General features: G+C 43.1%; 8 protein-coding genes across 13 annotated transcripts; 4 read left to right on the plus strand and 4 right to left on the minus strand.

Annotated features, from left to right (window-relative positions):
- Position 1: 1 nt before the first annotated feature.
- LOC132261266 (protein dj-1beta-like) lies at positions 2-760 on the plus strand. Its single transcript, XM_059759992.1, has 2 exons — positions 2-196; positions 270-760. The coding sequence occupies exons 1-2, from the start codon at positions 26-28 to the stop codon at positions 735-737; spliced, it is 639 nt and encodes a 212-aa protein (XP_059615975.1). The 5' UTR covers positions 2-25; the 3' UTR covers positions 738-760.
- LOC132261260 (transmembrane and coiled-coil domains protein 2) lies at positions 761-13,339 on the minus strand. 5 transcript variants are annotated; one of them, XM_059759981.1, is made up of 9 exons: positions 12,975-13,339; positions 5,541-5,657; positions 4,702-4,908; positions 4,444-4,629; positions 4,001-4,375; positions 2,595-2,793; positions 2,188-2,521; positions 1,934-2,109; positions 761-1,866 (listed from the first exon to the last, which is right to left on the minus strand). In XM_059759981.1, the coding sequence occupies exons 2-9, from the start codon at positions 5,629-5,631 to the stop codon at positions 1,740-1,742; spliced, it is 1,695 nt and encodes a 564-aa protein (XP_059615964.1). In that variant the 5' UTR covers positions 5,632-5,657; positions 12,975-13,339; the 3' UTR covers positions 761-1,739. The 5 variants fall into 5 exon arrangements, with proteins under 5 accessions (XP_059615964.1, XP_059615962.1, XP_059615965.1 ...); XM_059759979.1 differs by having other exon boundaries at positions 2,595-2,805; XM_059759982.1 differs by lacking the exon at positions 12,975-13,339 and having other exon boundaries at positions 2,595-2,805; positions 5,276-5,656.
- A 572-nt stretch (positions 13,340-13,911) lies between these two features.
- Positions 13,912-14,892, plus strand: LOC132261269 (mesencephalic astrocyte-derived neurotrophic factor homolog). Its single transcript, XM_059759995.1, has 3 exons — positions 13,912-14,028; positions 14,092-14,216; positions 14,279-14,892. Exons 1-3 carry the CDS (start codon positions 13,947-13,949, stop codon positions 14,585-14,587), a joined length of 516 nt encoding a protein of 171 aa, XP_059615978.1. The 5' UTR covers positions 13,912-13,946; the 3' UTR covers positions 14,588-14,892.
- A 43-nt stretch (positions 14,893-14,935) lies between these two features.
- Positions 14,936-17,938, minus strand: LOC132261270 (uncharacterized). 2 transcript variants are annotated; one of them, XM_059759996.1, is made up of 3 exons: positions 17,789-17,938; positions 15,122-15,543; positions 14,936-15,051 (listed from the first exon to the last, which is right to left on the minus strand). In XM_059759996.1, the coding sequence occupies exons 2-3, from the start codon at positions 15,516-15,518 to the stop codon at positions 14,954-14,956; spliced, it is 495 nt and encodes a 164-aa protein (XP_059615979.1). In that variant the 5' UTR covers positions 15,519-15,543; positions 17,789-17,938; the 3' UTR covers positions 14,936-14,953. The 2 variants fall into 2 exon arrangements, with proteins under 2 accessions (XP_059615979.1, XP_059615980.1); XM_059759997.1 differs by having other exon boundaries at positions 17,681-17,793.
- A 54-nt stretch (positions 17,939-17,992) lies between these two features.
- Positions 17,993-19,282, minus strand: LOC132261261 (superkiller complex protein 8). The gene is made up of 2 exons (XM_059759986.1): positions 19,172-19,282; positions 17,993-19,086 (listed from the first exon to the last, which is right to left on the minus strand). The coding sequence occupies exons 1-2, from the start codon at positions 19,172-19,174 to the stop codon at positions 18,106-18,108; spliced, it is 984 nt and encodes a 327-aa protein (XP_059615969.1). The 5' UTR covers positions 19,175-19,282; the 3' UTR covers positions 17,993-18,105.
- Positions 19,283-19,993, plus strand: LOC132261273 (NADH dehydrogenase [ubiquinone] 1 alpha subcomplex subunit 13). Its single transcript, XM_059759999.1, has 3 exons — positions 19,283-19,455; positions 19,525-19,745; positions 19,808-19,993. The coding sequence occupies exons 1-3, from the start codon at positions 19,368-19,370 to the stop codon at positions 19,943-19,945; spliced, it is 447 nt and encodes a 148-aa protein (XP_059615982.1). The 5' UTR covers positions 19,283-19,367; the 3' UTR covers positions 19,946-19,993.
- On the plus strand, positions 19,993-20,938 carry LOC132261263 (enoyl-CoA delta isomerase 2-like). The gene is made up of 2 exons (XM_059759988.1): positions 19,993-20,470; positions 20,525-20,938. The coding sequence occupies exons 1-2, from the start codon at positions 20,102-20,104 to the stop codon at positions 20,921-20,923; spliced, it is 768 nt and encodes a 255-aa protein (XP_059615971.1). The 5' UTR covers positions 19,993-20,101; the 3' UTR covers positions 20,924-20,938.
- Positions 20,939-20,975: 37 nt separating this feature from the next.
- Positions 20,976-21,769, minus strand: LOC132261272 (acyl-coenzyme A thioesterase 13-like). Its single transcript, XM_059759998.1, has 2 exons — positions 21,572-21,769; positions 20,976-21,352 (listed from the first exon to the last, which is right to left on the minus strand). The coding sequence occupies exons 1-2, from the start codon at positions 21,662-21,664 to the stop codon at positions 20,981-20,983; spliced, it is 465 nt and encodes a 154-aa protein (XP_059615981.1). The 5' UTR covers positions 21,665-21,769; the 3' UTR covers positions 20,976-20,980.
- Positions 21,770-23,155: the final 1,386 nt, after the last annotated feature.

Below are 23,155 nucleotides of genomic sequence, written 5' to 3' on the forward strand. Positions count from 1 at the left end.
TGTGTGTGTGTGTGTGTGTGTGCGGATGTCATCCATTGTCAGCCGGTCTACTTTGCGAGTTTTCCCCAGAAATTCCCTCTCTGGCCAGTTGCTGATCAATCTCAGGAGGATGTCCAAGAGTGCTCTGGTGATTCTGGCTCCTGGAGCCGAGGAGATGGAGTTCGTCATTGCGGCTGACGTTCTGCGCCGCGCCGAGGTAAGGACAATTGCATGACCTTCATGACTCTGATATCGTCGCTATCTTAATTGCTAATTTGTCTCTTGGCCAGGTCAAAGTCACTGTGGCTGGATTGGGATCAGCGGGACCCATTAAGTGCTCGCGCGACGTGGTCGCTGTCCCTGATGTCTCACTGGCCGACGTGGCTGGGCAGGAGTTCGATGCAGTTGTGCTGCCGGGAGGTCTTGGCGGCGCCAAGGCGCTGTCTGAGTCGGCGGAGGTGGGAAAAGTGCTGAAGCGCCATGAGGAGAGTAACAAGCTGATTGCGGCCATCTGTGCGGGTCCCACGGCTCTCGTGGCGCACAAGATTGGCGTGGGAAAGTCCATCACTTCCTACCCAAGTGTCAAGGATAAGGTAACCGAGGACTACAAGTATGTGGACGACAAGACGTGCGTTCAGGATGGACAACTGATCACCAGTCGTGGCCCAGGAACGGCCTTTGAGTGGGCCCTCAAGATTGCGGAGAATCTCGCTGGACCTGAGAAGACTCAGGCGGTGAAGAAAGGCATGCTTTTGTAGAAATAAAGGGAGACATTTTGCCATACTTTTGAGTTTTCTTCTTTTATTTTTTACCGAAAATCATCTCATGGAATTACGGACTTCTCTTTTTAATCGTCTAACTACCGAATAATTCTAAAGCCTGCAACTACTTTTCGTTATATAATTCCTTTTTATAAAGTGAAAAGTTGGTGCATGTTTTCTCTTATCGCCTAAACACATTATCTACAAAAAATTGGTTTCTTTTTTCTTCTTTATTGAATTGTTTGTAACCAAGGGCGATAAATTTCCAACAAGAAACTCAAAGAAAAATTCAAAATAATTGTACATGGCATTAATGAAAGTGATGTATAGGGATTATTACAGTTATTATTTTATAAATTCTAGAGTTTCGTCTTTCCAATTTCATTCACTTCTTTTGTCTTGCTCTTCTTGGTTAGCAATCTTTTTGCTTTGCTCTTCTGCTTCTTCTGCTAAAGGACTGTGTCTAGAGATTTTCAAGGTTTATTCGTTGATGTCTTAACAATTATTTCAACTTTTTTTTGCCTAAAATTATTTATTTACACTTTTCTTAATGCATTATTACAATGAAATTGAGCGTTTGCAGTGTCTAATCAACAGTTGATCAATGTATCTTCTCTTCATGTTCTTCTTGTTCTTCTTTTTTTTGGTGTGAGAGCCTCACTGAGAATTTGTTCTCATGTAACATACCATTTTCTTCAGCCTTGCTATACTTGTTTAACACTAGATTTCCTCTACGCTACATGGATTGTAATTCTACTAACTTTCTCCACATTATTCATCACCACATTGATATTATTATACTTTTTTGCCTATAATGTCCCTCCCACTATTCAACCCAGTTTTTTTTCTTCTTCTCCTCCTCACGCGCTTCATTAACTAGAGGTTTTTTGCTTTTCCTCGCGAAAAGCGAGAGAGACAATAAAAATAGTTAGTTTTATAGTTATTATTATTTATAAACCCGGAAATGTTGAAATGATCACAGGACCACAATGATCATGTCTATTTGACAACAAGAGACTCCTTCAAGTGTCGCACCATGTGAGAACCGATATCTCTAACGTCTGGCCACTGGCGTATCACAAAGATGATCACTAGGATGAAGAAGACTGTCGTGAGGACACGAACTCTGCAAGATAAGAGAAATTTTCTGTCAGTGCTGCTAAATTCCGTGATGTTTTGCGTTTGTATTTTACCTCGTTTTCAAGAATGGCATAATAATCCCTGCCGCCGTTGCCACAAGCAGTAGCACCACTTGCAGAACTGTGAGGACAACGTTGATCAGCTTCACAACAAGCGCCCGGGCATTTGAGTTGTCAATTCCCTCCACAGTCACGTATTGTTGCTGCGACAAGTGCTCCATTTTCGATATCTGCACAACAAACAGAGAGAAAAGAGGAAATCAGTTGCTGGACAATGTTTCCGGCAAAGTGTTTAACCGCCGACTCACCCTCGTCTGACAATTCTCCAACACCTCATTCACATCCCTCAGTCTTTCGTCACTCTGATACTGGACCTTCTCCTCCATGTCCGCCATGGCCTGCTTGAGGTTCTCAATTTCGTTCTGGTGCAGCTCCGTTAGATCATTCACCTGCTCCTCGAGGCGCTCCGCCCTGTAGCGCTCCGTCTCGAGCGCCAATGCCAGATCGGACAACTCCTTCTGCATCGTCTCGAAGCGCTCCATCTTCTCGCGCAGCTTCTCACTCTCATCCCGGCGCTCCTGCAGCTCAGCTATGATGGCCTTGAGGACGACTGTGTTGGCTCCCAGCTGGTTCTTCCCCGATCTGCAAATGCCAGAGATAAGATATCAGTTGGCTGATTCATCGCACAAAGAGTGACTTGATTTCTGCGCCTCACCCAGCTGGCAGACTGTCACTGGTGACACTGCTGCACTCGCTGTCGTTCTCACTGTTGAACTTGCCACTGCCTCCTCCGGCGGTGCTGGCCTGATTCGTCGGCGGCATCGTCACGATCATGGTGTTGTTGGGCGTCGAAGTGCCACCAGCGCCCAATTGCGCCTCCATGCCGGCCAGATTGAGGGTGTTGAGCTCGGGATCTGTGTACCAGGCTTTAATTGAATATCCCCTTCTAATTAGTCCAATTTCACGGGAAGGTCACACAACATAATTTCCACACTGAGCGCTAATGATCCATGCTTTTTGCTTCTTGTCGCTCTCTCTCTCTCAACTTACTTGCTTCACCCGCAAGATTATGCTTCGGACAGCAGATGTTTGTCGCAAAGCATCTGAATATCGAGGAGGAACCATTCGTTGATACCATTTGGACATTCCTCACCACACTGACCTCTCCCGCGATAACGAATATACTCACTCTTTCTCCTTTGCCTTCTTCTTCTTTTTTTCTGCTGTATATCGATAACAGAGCCAAAGCCCACAACTCTCCAGCCCCACAATATACAATATTGCATATCGCTTGAGTATATAGCACACCGCCACAATAAATTGAGCAGGTATTATTAAAAGTGAGACAGACATAGATAAACTCTGTGTAGAAACAATGGAACGACCACAGGTGATTTAGAGAGAAGTGAAGTAGAAAAAAAGCCAAGTCTGCGCTTGTGGGTGTTGTTTTTCGTATATTGAGGAGGAGTTCACTGTGGTGTGCAATAAATTGATCTTCTTCGCTAAATCATTCTCCACACAGCAACAAAAAAAAAATTGGATTCCATCAATATTTACACACAACATCAATGCGGTGTAGAGATAAATTCCAACTGGAAGTGTTTAACTTTGTCTCACAGCATTTTATACCCTCATATTGTACTGTATTTTGTGCAATTTTTTTATTTATAACTTTTCCCCCGTGAACGCCAAGTTTTCCCCACTCGTCAATCCACCTGAATTCAATTTGTTGTAATGCTGTTTTGTGTACAATTTTAGGTAGGAAGTATAACTTGTGCAGATATAGTTTGTACTTCATTACAGCAAAAATAAACTAAACTAAATATAATACCATTAATCTTGGCAAGTGTAATAAAACCAACTTAATTGAGTAAGTTGAGAGAAGCGAGTCGAGTTGAAGGTGAGAAAGAAAATCAAGGCATTTCAACTGTGCGAAAGTGTCATGCAACTAAATGGATTATGTGCTATGTATTCCTCTTCTAGGATTTGTCTTGTTTACACACTGCTCAAATGGAGTGCCTTTCAAGAACATGAGCGACAATCACACTGTGATGTTTTTTTTATGTATTTAAGGAAGCTTAAAGCCCATGCACAATTCAACACAATCTCAACACAACTTACTTGATGATAGTTGATTGATATTGTCTGCACTGCCGAATTTGTTCTTAATCAGATGGGCAAATTCTCTCGGTTTGGACATGACAGAACCACCGAGTCCTGTGATGCCATCGCGAATGTTGCCACCGACATTCTTGAGGCCCTGACCAACGTCTCTGAGCACCTCACGCGGCTGACGATGGCTCTGGTGCTGGCTCTGCTGCTGCGTCCGCTGACTCTGCAGATCCTTCACGCGCTTGCTGTAGGACTCCAGCTTCTTCTGCAGCTGCGATATCGTGTGGGCACTCTTCTGGTTCTTCTTCTCGAACACCGCCTTGATTCGCTGCAGCTGCTGCTTGTCCGCGTTGGCCGCTAATTTCAGGTACTCATTGACATTGTCTGGAATAGAAGACAAAGATTTAGTCATACAACAGTTCATGATTACTCTCTGGAGTGTTTTCAAATACCATCTCTAGCAGTCTGTTCCTTTCTAATTGACTCTTTAGTACAGGCAATTTTGGTGTTGAGTCGATCCAAGGCCTGGCAACTATTGGTCCTCTGATGGTGCCGCCCTTCACCGTGACCGGACATCTGTTGTCCATCTATGATCTCCTCTGTGCCGGCAAATGTCTGGTAACCAATTTCCTCGGTTCCTGCAATTCACAAGGCGGAGAAAATTCGCTCAGATTGGATGCTAAAGCGCATATTACGCATTGTTGACTCACCAGACAACCGAGAATCGTCAAAAATGTCCGAATGATCCGCCGTCATGTTGCCACGATCTTCAGCTCCACTCTCCGTGTCCCTCTGTGACTTGTCAGCACCGCCTCGCTCCCGCTCTCTGCTGCGCCTGTGCGTGGACGGACTCTGGTTCCTGAAGCGCATTCCTCCTCCGCCCGAGGCAGAGTCTGTGGCGTCACGATCTCTGGACACTGTGAGTGTGTGATTTATGGCGGGAAGAGTGTTTTTGGGGGGAGGAAGAATATGGAAAGTCTTATTCTCAATTCACTTCGCTACCACACAGATCCTCTATCATCATGATCTGATGTGATTTGGTTACATTTTTTCGCATGTGTTTTTATTGTATGTATTTTGTTGGTTGTGTGAGTGTTGCGCGTGAATGATAAAATGCAGGTGAGGAGGAGAAAGAGAAAGAAGAAACATAATGTAAAACACAAAAATGCCGGACAACCACACAATGAAATAAATCAGAAAAAAATAAAATTGGCGAGTAGATGAGCAAAAGTGAGAAAAAAACAGGGATAAAAGGTGAAAATAAAAGAAAATATAATACAATACCTAAAACACTTAAGCTATAGACAACTTGCATGAGTCGCTTCAACCCAAGCACCATCTTTTCCAGTCTCTCTCTCTTGAGAAGTCAATTTTTCTTTTTTGGTTCTTTTCTGCTGCTATAATAGCCAATTGTGTTAAGCAAGAGGAAACAAAAAAAGGTCTGCAGAATAGATAGTGGACTAAAAAGCAAGATGATAGCGGTGGTGTTGTGGTGGAGGTTTTTCTTTTCTTTTCTTTTAGTTTAACCACACATATTCCTAATTATTACTTTGATCAGAGCGACACGGTGATGCGGCACGACTTGATGTCTTGCTACTTCCGGTTGTTTGACTCTGCGAACACACTTGCAATGTGTCCATTCTGACGCTCTAACTCATTGAGAAACCTGCGAATGAAGAAGAGAAAAGGCGAAATTACTCAACAGCTATAATTTATTCACTATACATTCTGCATGTCTATAAATGGTAAATATTCAAATCTATGCGATGCTAATTGAAATACATATATTAATAAATATGTGAACAGTGCGTTTTGACAGTCATAGCAGCCATCAAATATTTCTTCAACTCATACATTTTTCCCACCACAACTTTACTTATTCACACCGCATTTCGCCTGTTGACCCAATAATGGTTTGCTATTGATTTCTTTCCAAGTATTCCCATTGTCTCATTTTCGCAATATTTCGTTGTTGATTTTTCTTCAATATTTTCTTCCTGATTTGGAGTGACTAATAATCTGTGGAGTTGAGTAGAAATATTTCCTCACAGAAATACACAATTTTCAAGTGTTTATACTTCTTGGTACTTTATTTTAATCAAAAGTACAACTCTCAAAATGTATAAAATGAGTTCAATTGCCACGACAGTGTCTTGTATAGCATATTCTTGTGAAGTGTCAGAAAGATTCATTGTTGGGACGTTTGAATGATAAAGCTTTTTGCGTAACATCATAATTAGACGTACTGTATGGCATTCAAACTATTAAGCATATACAATTTTTCCTCACACGACAGCAAATTCATCAATTGATCACGCGCCAAATTAGCGCACTATAGAGTGACTCACATGATATGGAGAGTCATTATTAAGTTATGAAGCAACAAAATATGTATGTACAATCTTGCTTGCATTGGGAAAAGTGTGTATTCCGTAATATTGCGAGTTTTTTTTTCGTTTCATTTCGAATGACGAAAGATCACGTACTTTAATCTCTCTTTGTGACTTCTCTGTCAGGAAATTGACTTGTTGTCTCTCCATTATCACAAACTCACTTGACTCCTCTTCTTCTGATACTATATATTTGTGTTAAAATTATAGTTTATGCTGCCACAAGGAAATCTTTCGCAAAACTTCACATTCATCGTCACTGGTCATTCATCAAACAACCCGAGAAGAGTCTCTCTTGATTGCTGAGGCATTCTTGGATAGCAACCACAATCCGCAGTGTTTGATGATAAAGTAGGGCATTCTCATGATTACAGTGATGTTTCTATATAAGAGTTGAAAAAGTGCCGGTTTTTTTTCGGTGTGAAATGTTAAAACATCTATCTAATCACTTGCTCTAATAAAATCATTAAACAGCTGTGGGTCAATGTATTGCCCCTCAACTCACGCACCCAATATGGGGAGAACGAACAGATGTTGAGGCCACAGTGTAAAGTGTGTGTGGAAAAAAAAGAGAAGTGACGAAGAAAAATTCCTCGATAAGAAGTCAATCGTAGACTTATCGCATGATTTTTCATCATACGTTATCGCATAAATGAATCAGACGCGAGCGCAATTTGAATTAAAACAAGGAAGTGAGTTCAAAAAAATCATCTCGCTCAATAAAAATTGCCTTGAGACCGGAATCAGACACTCCGAAATTGATGGTCGCGTGGAAGTGGCATAGCATCAAATCCTGAAGACTTCACGAGGGTCATAAAGTTTCATAATATCACTCTCCTCCACTCACACACTCTTCAAATTATTTTATAAACAACTGTGCACGCTCGTGCGCCATATGGCGGTTTAAATGGTGGCATTTGGGAGATGGATTTGACTGAATAAAATAAAATAAAATGAGACGCCCTAGCTAGAAAAAATATGTGTGATAACATTTTTGAGTATATTTTCCGCAATTTTTCTGATTGAAATTATCTGCAAAGCAGTGACCATAAAATACGCTTTCTGATCTCGTTCGATGAACTCTGACACTCGAATTTTATTCCGAAATGTTCCTTTTTTTGATAATATTTTGTGTGTGAGGAAATTTGATTAAAAATAGACCCCATTTGATCGTCATTCGCGTTACAGATCAACCACAATAATAATGTTAAAATTTAGGTTAAAGTTATTAATAAATCATTAATTGCAAGACGAGTGTGAATTTATGTCTGAATCTAACATTTCGTTACATGTTTTTATGCATGTTTTTCTCTCTCTCTCTCTCTATAATGCAGAAAAATTGGTTGCCATGGACTTGTACGCCTTAAGTAATTGTGAAATAATGTTAGTCATCCAATTAACCTAAACTCATCCTAATACACTTGATGTTGAAGAATACAAGTCTTTAATAATATGATACTCTTTCTATACCTTAATGAATTTATTATCATCACCCTTCAGCGTCATTGTTGCCTCTCTCTTTCACTTTATGCCAGTGAATAATGAAGGAGGTTTTGTAAAATGGGCCTTTTTTGCTCATGAATGTATCGATTTATTCACAAGAGGCTTAAATTAGAGCAGTAGTTCCGTCTCTTGTGCTTTCTGTTAAGATATCAAAAGCGGAGTGTGAAGTGTAATGAGGCAAAACCACTTAATTGAGTTGCGCTGTAGCAATTTTCAATATTATGAATTCCTTTAAAATATGTCTCTTTTTTGTGTGTTTCGAAGTAAACAAATAGAATTACTGAGAAATAAACTTTAACAAGCTGATATTTTGCGTTCCCTTTTGGTCCTTCTCTGCCTTTTTTCTGCCCCTCTGAGGAATTGCGTTAGGCGAACGCCCACTTTCTCAGACTGTGTCTGCAAAAAGCCACCCTTTTTGTCGCCACGTCTTTTATGCGTCCACCCACAGTTTCTACTTCAACCAGCAAATAAATCCAATATAGAACGTATAACCTTTTATGTGTTTTTCCGTGTATTTTCTGCTCTCGATGGAAAATTTCAGTATCAAAGATTGACAGTGAGATGGTTTATTTATCATCAAGGCATTTTGCCATGGCAAAAAAAACACTCCCTTATGAATTAGCCTCTTCTTTTTTGGGAGCTTCATTCATTCCATTAAACTCATGTACGCGATTTACTCTCTTCGAATTCAATTGATTCAGTCAACCACTCTTATTCCATTTGATTATTATAGTTTTCCATTCGGTGCTGGGCTTTTGATATTCACCATCACAGATGAGTTGAAAAGGGAGAGAATTTTATTATCATCAGCATAATGATACGGATGAGTTGGGTGAGAGAGATTTGGTGTGATAGCACGACCACAGGAAATTGCTGTACAAGCCATGTGGGAATGGATGGTCTTTATTAAATTTAATTTCATTGGTGTATTTTCACATCTTTTTCCTCACTCACATTTCACAATGCGCTCTCTTCTCTCCTCAATTCTATTCTAACTCACATTTTCCGCCACTGCAATTGACCCAGAAATTGTAGGACATCGTTTATCAGTGCATTTCTCATCTGACCTCAAACATTTGACCCTCGGAAAGAGGTTCGCAAAAGCTCTCTGATGGGCATTTTAAAAGCTCTCTTTCTCTTCTTCCCCTCTAGAGAAAGTGGACTTAACCTGAGAGTTTCTGGTTAAGAGAAGTGAATAAGTTTTTACAGAGAGAGATAGATAAAATACACTGAAAAGAACAGGGTTTATATATACAAGGTGGTAAAAATAGCGTGATTGAAAAAAATATTTATGGCATCCACTTCCACGGGATAGTTACATATTTATCATCTCACTCACTCTCTCTCTCTCTCGTAATATGTTCTCTCCTCGTGGGACACCCTCAATTGACTCCCGCATTTATTAATCTAATAGATTATGTGGCGGAAAATAGAATTGTCGGCATATTAAGACAAAGTGGCGCAGAGAGATGAGAAATATTGAATTAGATGTGACTTGCGTAATAAGATTACTAATGCCTTTATACGATCTTTTTTCTGTGTCTACCTAAATGCAAACGACATCGTTGTCAGGCATTTATTCTATATCCAAAGCAGTAAATGCACATTCACTGTGCAAATGCTATTTAGACATGTACAGTGGATATAAAGTGTGTTTATGGTACTTTGCATATGGAAGAAGTGTATTGCGAAAGGCATTAATTGAATTACTCGCATCTCCCTATTTCCCTGTGCTCGCAACTCCTCGATTTGTGTGGCATCGAGCTTGCAAACGTTGCAGAAGAATGAGGTGTGTGTCAGTGGACAGAGACAGAGCGAGAGAGATAAATGGCAATTTTTCCTCAATACTTCCTATTAAATTACGACACTCTTTCACTCTCTCTCTCTCTCTCTGTCATTCTGTTAAATGCCCTTTGTTTCTGCACACTCCCTCACTCCTCCTCCTCCTCCCTCGACTGGATGAGCCGCAATGCAAGGCCAATACTTATGTGATTCTGTGGCCCAATTCACACCGTCATCAATTAGAAGCGCTTGCATTCGTGCCATTTCCATATGTCACGTCTCTTCCCTGCCCTTTTGCCACTTCGTCGCTCAGCTCTGTGGCTGCTAAAATTGTAAACAGTGCCATTCTACACTTTGCCAGTGCCACAATGTTGTAAATAGCTAATTAAATAAACATTTTCATCGGATTATCTGTAAAAATGCTGACTCGCGCTGCTCCTCTTCTGTTAGTGTCTCGTGTTGTAATGAGAGGCAAAGCAAAATTATTCGTGAATCACGTAAATATTTAAGTATCATTATATTGATTCTCTCTGACACAGACAAAATAACTGCGTGATAAATCATCTGACGACGCGGAGAAGGAAGAAGTTCAGGGATACGCACGTACAAGACTTGAGAGACTTTGTAGCATATATTGTCAATTAATTCACTTGAATTTGCTCACTCTCTTGCAATCTATTAAATCCACTACACGCAAACATGTTTTCCCTCCCCAACACCACATTGACTTTATACAAAATATTATGACTCATTCGCTTGGTGAATTTGAGCCATAATCAGAGTCCATTTCAAAATATTGTATCTCATATGTTGTGTTGTACTCTGTATAATAGTGACTGAAGGCAGAGCTGTAAATTCCACGGAGACCCAGAGTTGGAGAAAATAAATAAAAACGCAATTTGACATTTTTTTCTCACACACTCCCAGTGGCAATAAAAAGGGAAATTAATGCTTAACGGAGACGCAGAATTGCACAACATAAAAAAACACCAGGTGAAACGATCAATAGAAATCCATCAAAATTAAGCTTTGCCACAATTTTGCAAATGTTGATTGATTGGAGGACCTTTTCCAGATGCCAATTCGTCCACTATACAGAGATTTATCACAATCTATGTCATACTTTAAAAACAATTTCACTGATAAAGCATTCCAGCAGAATTATTACACATCAAATCTCTCTCTCTCTCTGCGAGAAGTTATGACCTTAGGAAACTTCTGGAGTATTGGAAGAAAATTGATACACTTCAACTCTAGCCCTCTGCCCTTTTTCAACCTTTTTCCTATATACTACACATACTATCTGGGATGGTCAAATATAGAGAAAGTTCTTTATTTTTGGATGACTCACTCGGTGAGACATTTATTTGACTTTTCTCTCGTTGATATTTTACGACACGACACGCACAGTGAAAAGGGGAGAAATCATTAATGTTCTAAAGTATTTATCATTTCAAAGAAAATGGGTAAAATTATCCCCCTTTTATCATATATTTATTCTTAACACTTCCACGAATATTGTATCGTTTATATGCTTGATTTCACCACTTTCTGCGAACAACAACGTCCTCGATGTGTTAAATTGATCACTCAGAACTCTGTCGCCGCCAAAGAGTTAAGGCTGTCATGCTAAATATAACTCTCCGTTCTTGTATTTCCTAGAATTCCTGATATAAAGTGTGTGATTCGGTTCTTTATCTCCAATAAATTGCCTGTTTTAGGTGAAATTGATTAACACTGACTCAATGTAAAACCCCACAAATTTTTTTTCCGTCTCTTCAGCCTTTCCTGTTTTGGGAAGCTCTTCACAGTCCCTGACCTGGGCCAATGAAAGTATTTTCGGACAATAAATGACAAATTCCATTAGTCGGCAGTCTTTTATGTGAAAATATTTAATTCAGTTATTAGCCATCGAACATTGGTCATAATTATGGCAATAAATTGAAATAGAGATTCATCCACTAATTAAAAATCAGGCTAATGTGCAGTCTTGCTAATTGCCTTGCTCTGGCGCGTCGAGGCTTAATGGGCAGCTGAGCAGTGAATATTGGCTAGGAAAGCTTCCATTCTTCTCGAGTGCTCTCGACTGCTCTTAACGATCATTGCGGTTCCCTTCTATATTTGGGTGAAAGTGTCTGATTGCAGAGATAAAACACATTCCATCAGGTAGAAAGAAAAGCCCAAAAGCTATTAGAGATGAAGTTCAAGCTTTGCGTGCACTTAAGCAAGTGTTTTTAGGTGTGAGCATGAAGAAGCGTCTAGTGAGGTGATAAGACATGGTTTGGCCTTTTCCCCTGTCTCTCTTTGGTGGATGGATTAAGGAATTAGCATTACGGTTTTCCCCTAAGACTGAATCACTTTATGCTATGTTTTTATATATTGGAATGTCAAGTCTCGCTCGCTTTTATCTTGCTCGTGCACGAAGGGGTTAACAAACAGTCACCCGCAGAAAATATGCACATTTCAAATAAACTCTCGAGTGTCAACTTGTTGTGAGGTCAGTGAGCTCTAAATAATAGCTGCAATGGTGATTATTGCTCATGAATGCACTTCTTCAACACAAGAACAAAGTGTGCAACAAGAGACACTCGAGAGAGTGAATTGAAGTGATTTTATTCACCGAGAGAGCTCTGTATTGGCCATGAACTCCTCCGGCAAAGGCGCATTCTCTCTAATCAGTCACACAACATCCCGGAAAAATGGGCAGTTTTCTGGGGAAATTGCAAATAAAATTCTTCAATGTGTTTGCCTCTGTCCTTGGTGAATGGTGAGAAAAAGGTTTATAGTTGTTGTCACAGCCCGAAGATTGGCCAACAAACCCACCAAAACATTGGGTGGCTTAGGATTGAGAAATTGCAGCTGAGAGAGGTCACAGAAGAGGTGGGAATGAACGAAAGCCCATGCCAATGAGTTGTTTTGACTTGCTATAAAAATACACACAAACACACACATAAAAAAGGGAGGATGGCAAATAGAAAAAAAAAGAAAAACGTTGCATGGCATGATGCAAGTGAAAATGAAAATGCAACGCGCAGAAACGCCTTAAAAGATCGTCGTCTCCTCACCCTGCAAAATTGCACTTTCTCTACCCCAGCTTTTCTGCCTCGTTCACATTTACACACTCATCAACCTCGGAAATAGAGCTGAGAAGTAGAAGGAGAGAGAAAAGAAAAAAAGATATTTCCGCATTTGCTTGACTGTCGAGGTGAAAACACCCACTTTTTTTCCTCTCTAATGATACAAAAACTCTAAAATTTCACTCCTCTACACATAATGCCCAAAAATAACAGCATAACTTCTAAACTTACATTAAACTCCGAAGGTGATTCCGAGTTAGAGAGAGAAAGAGTGTGTGTGTGTGTTTTGCGGGGGGGTGCCTTTACACGATGGGCGGAAAATTCTTTGTTGAATGGAGAAGAAGAAAAAATCACCCTGCTTTTGCACTAAACACAAAATCGTGTGTATTCTTGAGATCAAAATTGCAGTTCAATTGTTTATGGTGGACACACGAGCGTTGTGAACTAGCACAGAAACATGTTTTCAAAGCACTTTTCAGCTGCCCCAAATCTCCACGGCGGCCGCACTTGGGCAGTAAGTTGAGTTTTTCACAAACAAGAAGAAATCACTACATAAAATACAAGACCAAAATTGACAACCACTCAATGCAGACTGAAGGTAGAGCATTGACAGCACTTGCGGGTTTGGGACAATGTAGGGGGGATTGTCACAGAACGCTGGGATGTGGGACAGATGGATTAGGCTTCGGTACTTTTCCTCACATCAGTTCTTGGAAAAATATCTTTGAAAGTCTGCAAAAATCCTCACCACACTGAAACTGATAATACATTGCGAATAGAGAGTTTGTCTATCGAATTCTGAAAGAAACTCAAATCAGAGCTTTCGGAGAGCCGAAAATTTCGCACACTTCTGCGAAACATAACGTGGAGGGGAGGGTCACAATTGTGGGACAGCGGACCGCTTTCGCCATCTGGCAACACATTCCTCGCCGGCCAATGAGAAGAGGCCAAGTTGTTCCCGGTGTCAGAGAGGCGATTTGTTCTCGCAGGCACTTTTGGTGAAATTCTTTTTTATATCATTTCCAGCTCAGCCAAGTGGTGTGCAAGAAGATACACGTTGTGATAAAAAAACATTAGCAAGTAATTACCCTTTCGTAGTAATTTGGTGAGTGTGGAGAGTAACTAAAACGATTGTATTCTCTGGTCTAACCTAAAATTCTGATTTCAGGAATAAAAAAGTGTTCAGGAGAATTCTGTGTAAGGATGAAGACTTATATTCTGTACGTGGCAGTTTTGTCCTTGTCGTGGACACTATCGTCAGCACTGAAGGAGGAGGATTGCGAAGGTGAGATCACGCGGAGGAGGATTTTTCTGTTCAGAAACATTGAGATATGTGCTTTAATTGCAGTGTGCATCAAGACCGTCCAGAGATTCGCTGACTCGCTGACGGACAATTTGAAGAAGGACACAAAGAAGATCGAGGAGAAGTTCAAGGAGTTCTGCAAGACGCAGAAGAACAAGGAGCACAGATTCGTGAGTGCTGCAAAGAGTGACGTGTCCCTTGGAGAGCGTGACTAACATGTGTTTCTTTGCAGTGTTACTACTTGGGCGGCCTGGAGGATTCCGCCACTGGCATCCTGGGTGAGCTGTCCCGGCCGCTGAGCTGGTCGATGCCGGCGGACAAGGTGTGCGAGAAGCTGAAGAAGAAGGACGCACAGATCTGCGACTTGCGATATGAGAAGCAGATCGACTTGAACACGGTGGATCTGAAGAAGCTCAAAGTGAGGGATCTGAAGAAGATCCTCACAGACTGGGACGAGACGTGCGACGGATGCCTGGAGAAGACGGACTACATTAAGAGGATAGAAGAGTTGAAACCTCAATACACAAGGACTGAATTGTAGGGTTATTCTTTTCCACGCATCTCGTAATATATTTAGGAAGGATCTTTATAAAAATGGGCGAGGAATAAGATGAACATTTTTTTGTGAAATATAATTCCTCCGGCAATTTGCAAAAGAAAACCCAGTTCTCTCCGATGCACAACAATCCAGACGACATTATTTAATCTCTAGAGTTAATTTATTTGTATCATCCTAAGTTTATGGCTCTATTCATTTTATACAAAAAAAAAGAAGAGTAATGAAATGTTTTGCAAAGAGTCAGTGAGGGGGATGAGGAGGTAAATAAATTATTAAGTTGCTGTAAACGTCTACAAAACACACAGTCAGTTGGATTATTCACATCTCCGACCAGACAGGCACTTTTCTTCAGCGACGATATGGTTGCGAATATCTGCCGCGGTCGTTATCTTCTTTGAGTATCATGAAGAAGCTGTATGTGACCATCCACATGTAGACGTAGATCACTGCGGAGGAAGAGACAGAGAGAGTGATTAGGCGGAAGAGGAGGCGCAGTGATGAGGAGAGAAGACTCACCGACTGACAGGAGGCCAAAGATGAGCCAGAGAATGCCGGCCAGCACGAATCCGTCGATGAGGAACACTACGGCTGTGTAGATGACACTGACGAGCAGCCCGACGGCCAGCACAATGCCCAGCACCACCCAGGGCAGCATGAGATAGTGATTCCTCTTCAGCACGCCCACGATCATCAGCGTGCAGATGAGTATCGTCATGCAGAGATTGATGGCGAGGATGATCTTGACCACGGACGAGGGCAGCCAGTCGATCACGATGGTCTTAAACTCCACCCTGGCCACGAACATCACGATGAGCGACGCGATGGCCAGCAGGATGCCGCACACGCCGGAGATGATCGCGCCCGTGCGCAGAGATTGGCAGTGGCAGCACGTCTTGAGCAGTGGACCCGCCATCCTGAATCCGTGTCTGGTGCGGTGGCTAAAATTAGAGGGGCGAGAGTGAGTGTGTGCCGTGCAGAGTCATCTGATGCCATCAGATGTGACTCCCGAGTTGGGTGACCTTCCCCAGCAATTGCTTTGGATACGCGCGCCGTGCGAGTGTGATATAAACCCAAAAACCCAGAGAGACTGAGAGTGTTTCAATTTTCTTCCCTTGAACACATTGCGCTAATTTTAAACTTTGATGCTCCGCCGTGAGGCTGGATTTCCTCACGGGAATGAGTGTCAAGGCTCTGTTGTGTGAAGCGAATTTATTTACACACATAACGCTCAATTAAATCTCTGTGGCCACACTTTCGCAATCAGCTGAGCGGATTTGATGACGAATTGTAAAATTGGAAAGACTCTATCTAAAAGGAAGTGCAGTAAATCACATGAATTAATGGGAAACTCTGAAAAATGATTGTCATTTCATTTATCAAAATGAATGAGCAATTTTATGTGTTAAAATCAGAAGAAACAAATATAATACAAATGGTTATTAGTCCTCATGAGACTAATTAGAATGGAAAAGGCGCTGAACTGCATGTGAAATGTGCGAGAAGAGTTTCTGACTTCTTGTTGGGCGGAGAAAAAAAAGCGTCTGTGGCCAAATTGGAATTATGTTTCTAGTGTTGGAAAGAGGAAAACATATAATTTGACGAAATAAAAATAAATAGGGATCCGCTACAAGCTCGTGATTGATGTGTGAGAATTTCCACTGGATACTCGTGAGTTTAAATAACACTGAAATTTCACACCAGCGAAAGTGAAATCACCGGCCAAGTCACGATCTTCGCTCCCTTGTCTCAGAGCTCAAATCTTATAATATGTATATAAATCCATTAGAGAGACACACATCAAGTGGAAACCACTGGATTTCAATATCTTTATTCTGAGAATATTGATTTAAGAGAGGAATTTCCTGTTTCTCATTCAGGTCTCCTAAATGCTAAAAAATAATATTTGTCATGGACACGCGCGTGTGGGCTTCAGCTGAATGTGTTTTTACTTAATAATCAGAATTCCCATTTAAATATCTCTCGGCATCGCGCTGCTCGTTGTGAAGGAATCTGCAGCCTACACAGAGCCAGTGAGATGCGCCTCACGAGACCTTTTTCTGGCGACTCGGGAAATGCTCTTCCAAAGTGATTTACATAAAATAACAATTGGATTCACATGTGCTGGGTGTTAATAGCATTCTGACCAACATGTTTTCATTCTCTCTCTCTGACTTTGCTCTATTCGTGGCTTCTCTATTTGTGTTGTGCATCGGAAAAGAGCGAAGATTCGTCATTATGGCCACGGTTGCTGCTTCGGTTGATGAGTCGAGACGTTCCCACTCGCGGTAAAATGGCAAGTTTTCAGCCCGAAAAACTCAATGGCCAAGAGCACTAATGTGCGAGGGAGAGACCGAGATTGGCATTATTTATGTTCTCTCGCGCCTATTTTTACCACCAAAGAAAATACACATCGGCAAACGGTCAAATTGCCTCCCTCGACTTCTCTCCTTTGGCCAGTCTGGCGGAAATTGGGTGTCTTCCATTGCTCAATATCGACGCTGATCCTCTCTCTCTCTGTCTCCTCATTCACGGATCGGATATTCTTCTACTTCTTTTCTGTTTTGCTTCTGAGAAACGCGAGGAAGTTGGCGAATTCACTACCACATCAGCACCAGCAGCGACACAGAGAGACATTTTTCTTCAACTCATTGGCGAACACAGAGCATAGAAATACGATATTATTACAGAAAAAGTAGTCCAACAAATATCTTGTTGCATCACATATTAAATTGAACCATTGCGCGTATTTTTTCTGTTCACATTTGTCGTTCTCATTAATATCAAGCGTAAAGTGGGGAATAAAAACTGAGTGGCGGGGAAAATGCATGATCAATTTATGCTCTCAATTAGACAAACAAAAAACGGACAAGACAACACGCGTATGAAATCTCAGAAGCACTTTGGCACTTTTCCCGGATCCACCCTGTGTGGGGCTGTGGTGATTCCGATGGATTGGATAAAATGTGCAATATTGAGGAGTCCAGAGAGTGTGAGGAAAGAGAGAAAAATCAAATATCCGCCTTCTACAGAAGGGAGGGTGAGATGCGATTGAAGTAGTATTTTTAGATGAATTACGTTTTGCTAAATTCCACAGATGAGAAGCTCACATATGGCCAATAATCGGGTCAATTTGGCGGCACGGAGCGGCTCATTTGAGCACAATGGGGCGCCCCAGTGACCCACCTTGCGTGAAATTATCCTCCCACTCCTGGGCAACTGCGAATCCTCGCGATTCCTGTGACTGTGCGTGGGGGATTCACTCGCGCAAATCAATTTTGTGTGACGACTCGAAGCTTCGCGATGGACTGACTGCGGTCGCTTTTTAGAGAGACTGAAGGCAAACTGGCTCTCGGTGTCTCTGCGGGGCGGAGAGGCCCCTCTTATCGTTGTGTTGATTCCGCGGCCACTGAGCGCGCGGTGATGTAAGAAAATGATGTGTGAGTGTAAAGTCGCACGCAATCAGTTTCACGCAATTTATCTCTTTCGCTCCACTTAAGACTCTACACAGCATTCTTGGGGCAGTCGTACAGGTTGATGTTCCTGTCCTCGGACACCGACACCACCTTGTTGCTGTCCGGACTGTAGCTCACGCCCCACACCTGGTCAGCGTGCTCTGTGAATGTGTGCAGACAGCTGCGAGTCGCCACTTCCCAGATCTTCACGGATTTGTCACTGGAACTGGAAGAGAAGAATCGTCCGTCGCCCGAGAAGGACACCGACAGCACCCAGGAAGCGTGTCCAGACAAAGTTCCCACCACGTCTGAGTGAGCCACGTCGTACAGCTTCATGTGACCATCGTCAGAGGCGGTGAGGAGCATCTGGGAGTCTGGAGAGAAGCATAAACTCCTCACAGACATTGCGTGTCCCTCCAGCGTTTGAGCCACTTTCCCCGCTGACACGTCGAAGATGTTGATGATGCCGTCGATTGCTCCGCTGGCAATGTACTTCCCATCCGGACTGTAGGCTATGCTGAGGGTGAACTTTCCGTTCTGCGGATCCAGAACCTGCTCAGGCTTGCCGGTCTCCACGCTGTACAGCGAAATCTTGCCATCGTGAGAGCCTGAGATGACGTACTTGTCGCACGGAGAGAAGGCCACAGTCCAGAGATCAACAGGTCCCAGGGAGACTTGATTCAGGAGTTGACCGGTCTCTGAGCTCCAGAAGCACAGGCTGGAATCCAATGAACTGCTGACGATTGTCTTCCCGTCAGAGCTCACGGCCACTGACACGACTCCCAGCGAGTGACCGGTCATCTGATGTCTCAGCCGGAGGCGATTGTCAGTGAGATCCCAGACTTTGACGATGTCATCCAGTCCGCCGGTCACGATGAAGTCACTGATCTTGTCGCCTACATCGCTCGCCATCGAGTCTCTGCTGTTGTCTGGGTCATCGTCGTTGCGGCTTGAGGATGTCGTTCTGCCCCAAGCACAGGACCAGATGTTGACATCGTGGGCATTCTCCTCCTTGTGCAGCAGAGAGTACTGAAAGAGCGACCGAGGTTAGAACATCAAATCTCTGGACATACTGCAAAATTATTGTAAATAACTGCCCAGAAAGGTAACTTACCATCTTGAGAATGGAATAAACTAGAAATATGTGAGGAAAAGTGTTATTTTCCAGGAGTTTTCCGGCAAAATGCAAGCACGCTCGTCAATGCAAATTGTAAACAATGGACTGACATGCTGTGAGTTCCGGAAGTGTCAAGAGTGGCTGTCATCCGTGGGTTACATAAAACGCAAGGCTCGCAGAGCTCCTGCAAATTATGGCCGCGAGGACTCAAGATCTGCCCCCAAAGGGGGGCTATGCGTCCATTCCGTACAAGAGAATACCACCCAAGTCATACTTCAAAGGCAAGTCCATTCAATCGCTGAATTAGCACAACAAACGACTGACCATGATTGCCGTTCTTTTTTCTCTAGGACCCGCGATATTTGCAGGATTCATAGGTATCTCCACAGTTTCTTTCTACCTGTACGGCCTGAATTACAAGAGAGTCGAGAGAGAGGAAATCGAGATGCGCTCTGCCCGGAATGCTATTTTGCCTCTGCTCAAGGCGGAACGTGATCGCGAGTACCTGAAGCAGTTGCGCAGGAATCGCGACGAGGAGGCCGAACTGATGAAGAATGTGAAGGGATGGGAGGTGAGTGGATGTGGAAGAAGCGTGAGGAGTGAGATTCTTATGATTTCGTGGTTTTTTTTCAGGTGGGCACTTGGTATGGTGAGCCTGTCTTCAAGACTCTCCCGAAGGACGCCTTGGTCGAACCAATGTTCAAGGAGTTCTACGTTCATGCACCAGAGAAAGCTGCAGCTGAGAGGGCTTACGTGAAGCTCTGGAATTAAATTGTTCAGATACTAGTAGAGAATTTGCAATAAAATATTGTGACGAGATTGCGAGTTTATTGAAATTCCTGGAAGAGGACGCTGCGAGGCCGACTTCATCGCAAGAGAAACAAAAATAAATTGCCAATTCACTTCGATAAGACAAGTTAAGTGAGAATGTCCGTGATCAAAGTCGAAAACCGGGAGAGATTGAGAATAATTACCATTGACAATGTGAAGAAGAGGAATGCCCTCAACCGAGAGGGTTATTTGGCTCTCACGAAAGCCCTGAGAGACGCTGACGAGGATGAAAGTGTCTCTGTGGTGGCGTTGACTGGAGCCGGGAACTTCTACAGCTCCGGAAACGACATCATATCTGCCATGAGCAGCACTGATCCTCCTGAATACGTCATGTCGGTGCTGAGAGACCTCATCCGCGCCTTCTACAGATGCCGCAAGATTCTCGTGGCTGTCGTCAATGGACCGTCGATCGGCATTGCAGCCACAACTGCCATCCTCTGCGATGTGATCTATGCAGAGAAGGATGTTAGTGAACCCAAATCTCGACTTCCTCCCATTCTAATCCTCCTGCACTTTCAGGCTTACTTCTACACTCCATTCACTGCCTTGGGGCTCTGTTGTGAGGGATGCTCGTCCTTGACATTCCCCCAGATCATGGGAAAGACCAAAGCGAGCGAAATGCTTCTCTTGAACCACAAGATGACTGCCGAGGAAGCGCTTCGGTTCAACGTGGTGTCAGAAGTCTACACGAGAGATGAAGCGCAGACGAAAATTTGGCCCAGGATTGAGGCATTTGCAAAACTGCCTCACAAATCTCTCATCATAACCAAGGGTTTGATACAGAAATTTGATATTGACGCCTTGGAGGCGGCTAACAATGCGGAAGTGGAAGCCTTGCGAGAGAGGACAAGTTCTGAGGACTGCATTCAAGCTGCCATGGAATTTGCGCAGAGGAAACTCAAGAAGTCATCACTCTAAATCCGACTCTTGCATTGGATGTATATTTCAGGTATTTGGGAACTAAAAGGACATGGTTTAGGCTGAAATATTCTTGGAGTAATTTGTCTTGACCAAGTCGACGAATTTCGTTTGACTTCCCTTGGCAATCAGTGCTCCGCTGTCTTTATGCGTCAGCTGGCATTCCAGAAAAGCCAGCGATCGGCCTGTCTTCACTGTAGTGGCATCCACGAGGACTGAGTCTCCCTCCTTGGCAGCCCTGAGGTAGCTCACTTGCAGGTCCACGGAGACTCCTGGATGAGTGTCCGTCGTCATGAGAGCCACGGTCGTCAGAATATCGACTAGAGAAGCCGTGAAGCCCCCATGAAGGCCTCCGGCACTGTTCAAGTGCTCAGGCAGTACCTTAAACTCCGCCTTCAGTCTCCCATCGCCACCGTCCAGCACCTGGATCTGTGAATTTCACAGGAAATTAGGATCTCAAACGGAAATCATGTTTGAACGTGTTTTGAGAACAGTTCGGAAAAAGCTCCACAATTGTGGCGATGCAGATGTCAAACAACTTAGCGGTATGCTATCATTTTCTCACTGTTTATGCGATTATCTTGCAAATACTGCTCTTTTATCATCATGAATGTGTGATACGAAAGTCAAAAAAGTTGTTGAACTCACATTCTTCAGACACGCACCGCCGAAACTCCCATCATTGGCCATATACTTCACCACACTTCGCATAAAGTCCACTCCTTTCTTCACTGAGGACATTTTCAGGTAAATTAATATCTCTCACAGAATATTACAGGTGAATGAGAATGTGGAATTCCACGTGTGGTCAATTCCACTCGGGGGCAAAGGTTGACTAAGAATTATGTGGACCTTTTTAGGGATTATGTAATTTATTGTTTTGTTTACCCGAGATTTCACGCACAAGTAACAGGTTTCACTATTTCATTTCAGGTGACTGTGATGGATTTGAATGAGATTTCAACGTTTTCCCACCGGAAGCAGAAGATTTCCCGGAAATTCTGCCTCAGGACGTCACCTTGTGGCCGCTTCTATTGCCTGATGTTGCTGGACTCTGCGGTGGTGAGAAAAATCACGCATTCGCCCATCGCAGACATTTCCGTGGTGAACTTCCAAGTGAACAGCATAAAGTGTCCTGAAGGAATCGCTACCCAGAATCTCCCGAGGGACTTTGAGGCAATCTACGATAGTGCCAGCTTTGAGCAGAGAACCTCAATGGTTCTCAATCCAATGATGTGCATAAAAACCGTGGAAAATGTGTCGATATCGCTGATCGACTTGCAAATCTCTCCGTGCATCAGTGGAAAGTCGGATGTACTTCTGGCTGCTGTCCAGAACTCTATGGGATGTCTGTACTTCTATGTGCCACAGCAGATGGAGAGGGAATGGAGAGTTGTGCTAGATGTCTCCAAGGAGATTATCGTGAAACGGAGGAATAATATGGAAGTGATCAAGACATATTCGGATTTGAAGACAAACATCCAGAGTCACACAATCTCTGCCTTCTCCTGGACAATGACAGACCAAGAGAGTGTGTACAAATTCTGCGTGCTTATGCAGAGCGGAGTGGCTGTCTTCTGCACCTTCGATGGCCAGAAGCTGGAGATTGACTTCGAGAGTGATCTCTTGATTCCCGACGCCAATCGAATCAAATGGTTTCACTTCCATGGCAAATCCTATGTGATCTCTTCCGTCGTCTCGGGAGAGATTTACCTCTTTCGCGTCGATGAGCAAGCGAAAGAGTGCATTGGAGTGGCGACTCTCTGGACAGATACGGACTATCTTCAAGTAGATCATCTAGAAGTGAACACTACGGGCGAGGATGCGCTGCTCTTTGCTGTGAAAGACTGCTTTCTCATCACTTTTACACTGAGCGAGGCGGAGAATATCTTCTGTCGCTGTGACGAGTTGGGCAGAGCGGCAATTATTGGACTGAATCATGTGAATTCCTGGGATTATTTGATTATGTTTGCTGACCGATTGACGAAATTCATCGAAGTCAGCAACTCAGGAACCGAGATAAATCTCAACGAGAGCGTCGTCAGCAATAATTTCAATGAGAAGTACACTTTATTTGGAGCCATTTCCTCACCACACAAAGTCTTCTGGATGCTGGCCGCTGAACTGCTTCAGCCTCATGATATTCACACATGGGCGAATTCTTCAGTCATCGTCACAATTGCCACTTTCTCACTTGGCAATTGTCCACTGGAGCTTCTCACGAGCGCCCCC

Source organism: Phlebotomus argentipes, unplaced genomic scaffold (assembly GCF_947086385.1).
Source record: "Phlebotomus argentipes unplaced genomic scaffold, Phlebotomus argentipes genome assembly scaffold_18, whole genome shotgun sequence".
Taxonomy (NCBI): Eukaryota; Metazoa; Arthropoda; class Insecta; order Diptera; family Psychodidae; genus Phlebotomus; species Phlebotomus argentipes.

What these genes read in the sequence shown, in the direction of transcription:
- LOC132261273 (XM_059759999.1), top strand. Translation starts at nt 19,368, where the DNA reads ATGGCCGCGAGGACTCAAGATCTGCCCCCAAAGGGGGGCTATGCGTCC. An exon ending in ACCCAAGTCATACTTCAAAG is followed by an intron (nt 19,456 to 19,524) that starts GCAAGTCCATTC and finishes TTTTTTCTCTAG; the next exon opens with GACCCGCGATATTTGCAGGA. An exon ending in AGAATGTGAAGGGATGGGAG is followed by an intron (nt 19,746 to 19,807) that starts GTGAGTGGATGT and finishes GTTTTTTTTCAG; the next exon opens with GTGGGCACTTGGTATGGTGA.
- LOC132261266 (XM_059759992.1), top strand. Translation starts at nt 26, where the DNA reads ATGTCATCCATTGTCAGCCGGTCTACTTTGCGAGTTTTCCCCAGAAAT. An exon ending in ACGTTCTGCGCCGCGCCGAG is followed by an intron (nt 197 to 269) that starts GTAAGGACAATT and finishes TCTCTTGGCCAG; the next exon opens with GTCAAAGTCACTGTGGCTGG.
- LOC132261263 (XM_059759988.1), top strand. Translation starts at nt 20,102, where the DNA reads ATGTCCGTGATCAAAGTCGAAAACCGGGAGAGATTGAGAATAATTACC. An exon ending in TGATCTATGCAGAGAAGGAT is followed by an intron (nt 20,471 to 20,524) that starts GTTAGTGAACCC and finishes CTGCACTTTCAG; the next exon opens with GCTTACTTCTACACTCCATT.
- LOC132261272 (XM_059759998.1), bottom strand. Translation starts at nt 21,664, where the DNA reads ATGTCCTCAGTGAAGAAAGGAGTGGACTTTATGCGAAGTGTGGTGAAG. An exon ending in GCGGTGCGTGTCTGAAGAAT is followed by an intron (nt 21,353 to 21,571) that starts GTGAGTTCAACA and finishes TGAAATTCACAG; the next exon opens with ATCCAGGTGCTGGACGGTGG.
- LOC132261270 (XM_059759996.1), bottom strand. Translation starts at nt 15,518, where the DNA reads ATGGCGGGTCCACTGCTCAAGACGTGCTGCCACTGCCAATCTCTGCGC. An exon ending in CTTTGGCCTCCTGTCAGTCG is followed by an intron (nt 15,052 to 15,121) that starts GTGAGTCTTCTC and finishes CTTCCTCCGCAG; the next exon opens with TGATCTACGTCTACATGTGG.
- LOC132261269 (XM_059759995.1), top strand. Translation starts at nt 13,947, where the DNA reads ATGAAGACTTATATTCTGTACGTGGCAGTTTTGTCCTTGTCGTGGACA. An exon ending in GAAGGAGGAGGATTGCGAAG is followed by an intron (nt 14,029 to 14,091) that starts GTGAGATCACGC and finishes CTTTAATTGCAG; the next exon opens with TGTGCATCAAGACCGTCCAG. An exon ending in AGAACAAGGAGCACAGATTC is followed by an intron (nt 14,217 to 14,278) that starts GTGAGTGCTGCA and finishes GTTTCTTTGCAG; the next exon opens with TGTTACTACTTGGGCGGCCT.
- LOC132261260 (XM_059759979.1), bottom strand. Translation starts at nt 5,631, where the DNA reads ATGGACACATTGCAAGTGTGTTCGCAGAGTCAAACAACCGGAAGTAGC. An exon ending in ACCGTGTCGCTCTGATCAAA is followed by an intron (nt 4,909 to 5,540) that starts GTAATAATTAGG and finishes ACACACTCACAG; the next exon opens with TGTCCAGAGATCGTGACGCC. An exon ending in TGACGATTCTCGGTTGTCTG is followed by an intron (nt 4,630 to 4,701) that starts GTGAGTCAACAA and finishes TGTGAATTGCAG; the next exon opens with GAACCGAGGAAATTGGTTAC.